General features: G+C 44.5%; 1 protein-coding gene across 1 annotated transcript in view; it reads left to right on the forward strand.

Moving 5' to 3' along the window:
• Positions 1-5,000, forward strand: part of LOC310924222 (dachshund homolog 2-like) — a gene marked incomplete at both ends in the record, with an annotated part of 66,384 nt that overhangs the window by 49,905 nt on the left and 11,479 nt on the right. Inside the window, 4 exons of the mRNA XM_083885883.1 lie at positions 1-37; positions 2,563-2,748; positions 3,726-3,895; positions 4,111-4,216. The exon at positions 1-37 is cut by the window's left edge and continues 74 nt beyond it. Coding sequence (XP_083742009.1) covers positions 1-37; positions 2,563-2,748; positions 3,726-3,895; positions 4,111-4,216 — 499 coding nt within the window. The remainder of the gene's footprint in view (positions 38-2,562; positions 2,749-3,725; positions 3,896-4,110; positions 4,217-5,000) is intronic.

Consider the following 5,000-nt stretch of genomic DNA (forward strand, 5'->3'; position numbering starts at 1 on the left):
AACGAGTCTGACAACGACGACATGCACTCTAACACAGGTGAGACACACACAACAGACACACACACACTAACACAGGTGAGAGACACACACAACAGACACACACACACTAACACAGGTGAGAGACACACACAACAGACACACACACACTAACACAGGTGAGAGACACACAACAGAAACACACACTAACACAGGTGAGAGACACACAACAGACACACACACACTAACACAGGTGAGACACACACAACATACACACACACTCTAACACAGGTGAGAGACACACACACTAACACAGGTGAGAGACACACACACTAACACACACACACACTCTAACACAGGTGAGAGACACACACACACTAACACACACACACACTAACACAGGTGAGACACACACAACAGACACACACACACTAACACAGGTGAGAGACACACACTAACACAGGTGAGAGACACACACACTAACACAGGTGAGACACACACAACAGACACACACACACTAACACAGGTGAGAGACACACACTAACACAGGTGAGACACACACAACATACACACACACTCTAACACAGGTGAGAGACACACACTCTAACACAGGTGAGACACACACACTAACACAGGTGAGAGACACACACACTAACACACACACACACTCTAACACAGGTGAGAGACACACACACTAACACACACACACACTAACACAGGTGAGACACACACGACACACACACACTAACACAGGTGAGAGACACACACTAACACAGGTGAGACACACACACACTAACACAGGTGAGACACACACAACAGACACACACACTCTAACACAGGTGAGACACACACACACTAACACAGGTGAGACACACACACCAGACACACACACTAACACAGGTGAGACACACACACCAGACACACACACTAACACAGGTGAGAGACACACACACACACAGTGGTTTGTCTCCATCTATGGGTCAAAGGTCACACTTTGTTCCCGCCTCTAAATAATAAAGTTATAAATAAATGAACGACAGAATAAAGTCCAGTAAAGAAGAGAAAAGATCAGAGTGACGTTAAAGCTGTAATAGACCAGATCTGTGTGTGTGTGTGTGTTGTATCAATAATTCTGACACACACACACACACACTCTCCATCTCTGCTGTTTGTTTCTCTGAATTATTAAAAAACGACATAAAACAAAAAGCAAAGAAAAGAAAGGAGAGAGAGAGGTAGAGAGAGGTAGAGCGAGCACTGTTTCCTCTCTTTCTCTTGTTCTTTTGACCTGGAAAAAACAGAGTGATAGTTTCTCTCTTTTCTCTCTGATGCTCTTTGTTTTTATTTATTTATTTTTTAACTTCGACCTGATTTTCTGTGAAACGCAAACATCCTGTGTGTGTGTGTGGGGGGGGGGGCTCAACAACAGATATATATTTTTAAATAATAATAAATACATAAACATGAAATTGTATTTCTGTTTAAAGCTAATCTTTGTTTGTTTAATTAAAACGTGTCAAAATAAAACACGTTTTATTTTGAAATTTTAACGAGCGACAAGACGGAGACGAAGAAGTGGGAAAAATAACAACAAGAGAGGAAGGAGAGGAGGAAGTGAAGGACACAAGAAGGAGAGGAGGAGAGGAGGGGGGGAGTGAGGAGGGAAGGAGAGGAAAGGAGGAAAGGAAGGAAAGGAGGAAGAGGCCAAGGGGAGAAAAAAAAAAGAGTGAGAACATCTGCCCATCTGTTTATACTTCTATCTCTTCCCTGGTGTAAAAGAGAGAGAGAGGACGACCAGCTGTCTCACACACACACGCACGCACACACACACACGCACACACACACAGTTGAGTAGGCAATAATAGAAAGAGACGTTTGCTAATTCAAACTAATGGAGGGAGATGAAGATGGATGAGCGAGGGAGCAGAGAGAGAGAGAGAGAGAGAGAGAGCAGAGGAATGAAGGAGTGAAAACATCAAAGACATAAAAGTGAAATAAAAATCAATGTAACAATATATAAATATATATAATATATATACAATAATAATAATTAAGTTTGTAGTTTTTACTGAGATTCATGGTGATGATGTCATCACCACTCACACACTCCATGGTATTTAAACGGTCTTTTTTTATTTATTTTTTTAAAGTTCTGACCGGACTGAGCCGTGAGCGCCCCCTACTGCTTAGAGACAAATACAAATAATCCTCAACAGTTTTTTGTCAAGTTTGTAAAACCACTCACTCTCCCACACCAAAGCCCATAGAGAAAATCAGTGATTTTAGCTCACGGTGGACACAGGAGCTGCTGGTCCTCTGCTGCCTCGTGTGGTCACTTTGTGTCACTGAGTTAAGTCTAAATTAAATATTTTTAAAGCTGAATTCATTAAAAATCAGTCATTGTAAGTTAGTGATGGAGGCAGCAGTGGATCAACAACTCCTGTGAACTCCTGTGTGCTGTGATGTCAAAATCACTGGTTTACTCTATGGACTTTGGTGTGGGAGAGTGAGCGACTTTGGTGTGGGACGATTCTGACTCTTTGTTACCTTACAAACGTGCGTGTGTGTGTGTGTGTGTGTGTGCAGGAGGCAGCGAGTGTTCCTGGGATAAGGAGCGTCTGACCAGTCCTCCTGCTGGAGCACACGGCGGAGGAGGAGGAGGAGGACCAGTAGGAGGCGCTGGTGGAGCAGCAGCAGCAGGTGTAGGGAGGGTACCGGTCATGGGAGCGCTCAATCAACAACAGCTCCAACAGCAACAGCTACTGGCTAACAGTGAGTACACACACACACACACACACACACACACACACACACACACACACACACACACACACACACACACACACACACACACACACACACACACACACACACACACACACACACACACACACACACACACACACACACACACACACACACACACACACACACACAGAGCATGTGTGTTTTTAAAGTGTGTGGCAATATTTGTTAATGTACAACATTTAATCTGTTCCTGTGTCCTGTAATAACACTCTGCCTGGATTAATCAACACACACTCTAGTAAATGAGCCAATTCATCAACACACACACACACACACACACATACACACACCCGTCATCACTCATTTTGTTATTGCTGAAGATACGCACACACACGCACACACACACACACACACACACACTGGGCAGCGGGAGGTGACAAACACTCACATTGATTATTCTATCACTTCAGTTGTCACGACAACAGCAATCAGCGTTATTGTTTCATTGGAATGAAAGCTGTGTGTGTGTGTGTGTGTGTGTGTGTGTGTGTGTGTGTGTGTGTGTGTGTGTGTGTGTGTGTCACTGATGCAGACTCAACTGTGAAAACCAGGAGGGTTCTGTCAGGGTCAGCTGGGAGTGAGGTCAGAGGTCAGGGGTCAAGGTCGTGCTCTTTAGGAGGTGAAGGTCCTCACAGTGTTTCTAATGTGTGTGTGTGTGTGTGTGTGTGTGGAAAAGAAAACAATTAAAAAACATGGAAAAGAGGAGAATTAAAAGGGGAAGAGGAAAAAACGACCTTTGACCTCTGCTCCTCGTCTGCTGTCACTATTTATCAGTGTCAAACACTGACCTCGTCAGGACCAGTAAAGACCAGAACCTGGTCCTAATGAGGCACAACCTCACTGTCCTCTCAGTGAAGGTCACATGACACGTCGTTTAGGTTGAATCGTGAATAAACGTGTGAATTTATTTATTTACCGTTTGTTGTCGTCCTCCTCCTCAGGGCTGGACCTCCCCTTCATGATGATGCCCCACCCACTGCTGCCCATGGGCCTGCCCCCTGCCTCCGTCGCCATGGCGATGTCGCAGATGAACCACCTCAGCACCATCGCCAACATGGCCGCCGCGGCCCAGCAGATACACACTCATGTTCACCGCGCGCCCGTCATCAAGGTGACAGAAAAACAAAAAAAAAATTTAAACCCACAGGGGGCCTCAGTGAGCACCCTGTGGAACTCCGTTATTAATGTTTTGACTACATTTAATTCAGGGAATAACAAAGAATAACGTCATATAACTTAACTTTTATTGTCTTTCCTGCTTATTAAACATTTACATAAGTTAATAATTGTTACTGTCATTTCACTGGTTTGTCGTCTTTTGTGCAGGAGAGAGTGTGTGACAGTCCTTCTCTGTCTCCGTCTGTGGACGAGAACAACACTCCTCTGCAGTCACAGCCCAGTAGCTCCGCCTCCAGCTCACCTGAAAGACTGGGTACGCACACACACATTAATAAATAATTAATTGCAGCTTTAACTATTGTGTAAATATTGGACAAGTTTGCTGTAAAGAAACACAGTTTTTATTACGGCTGTGAGCGCCCCCTACGCCTGAAAACCAAGGAAAATACAGGCTTTAGTCACTTATCTACGTCAGTTTAAGTCTGTGTCATCTTTAGAACATGTTCACGTCTTTATTTCACTGTTAGACAGACTTTAACAACAGGAAACTGATGTTTGTAAACCACTCACTCTCCCTCACCAAAGTCCATAGAGAAAACCAGTGATTTTAGCTCACAGGGACACAGGAGCTGCTGGTCCTCTGCTGCCTCGTGTGGTCACTTTGTGTCACTGATTTGAGTCATAATGAAGAATTTTAAAAGCTGAATTCACTAAAATCAGTCATTGTAAGTTAGTGATGGAGGCAGCAGTGGATCAACAACTCCTGTGAACTCCTGTGTGCTGTGATGTTAAAATCACTGGTTTACTCTATGGACTTTGGTGTGGGAGAGTGAGTGACTTTGGTGTGGGAGAGTGAGTGACTTTGGTGTGGGAGAGTGCGTGACTTTGGTGTGGGAGCGTGAGTGACTTTGGTGTGGGAGAGTGAGTGACTTTGGTGTGAGAGAGTGAGTGACTTTGGTGTGGGAGAGTGAGTGACTTTGGTGTGGGAGCGTGAGTGACTTTGGTGTGGGAGAGTGAGTGACTTTGGTGTGAGAGAGTGAGTGACTTTGGTGTGGGAGAGTTAGTGACTTTGGTGTGGGAGAGTGAGTGACTTTGGT

This window comes from Microchirus variegatus (genome assembly GCF_963457635.1).
Source record: "Microchirus variegatus genome assembly, chromosome: 2".
NCBI lineage: Eukaryota > Metazoa > Chordata > Actinopteri > Pleuronectiformes > Soleidae > Microchirus > Microchirus variegatus.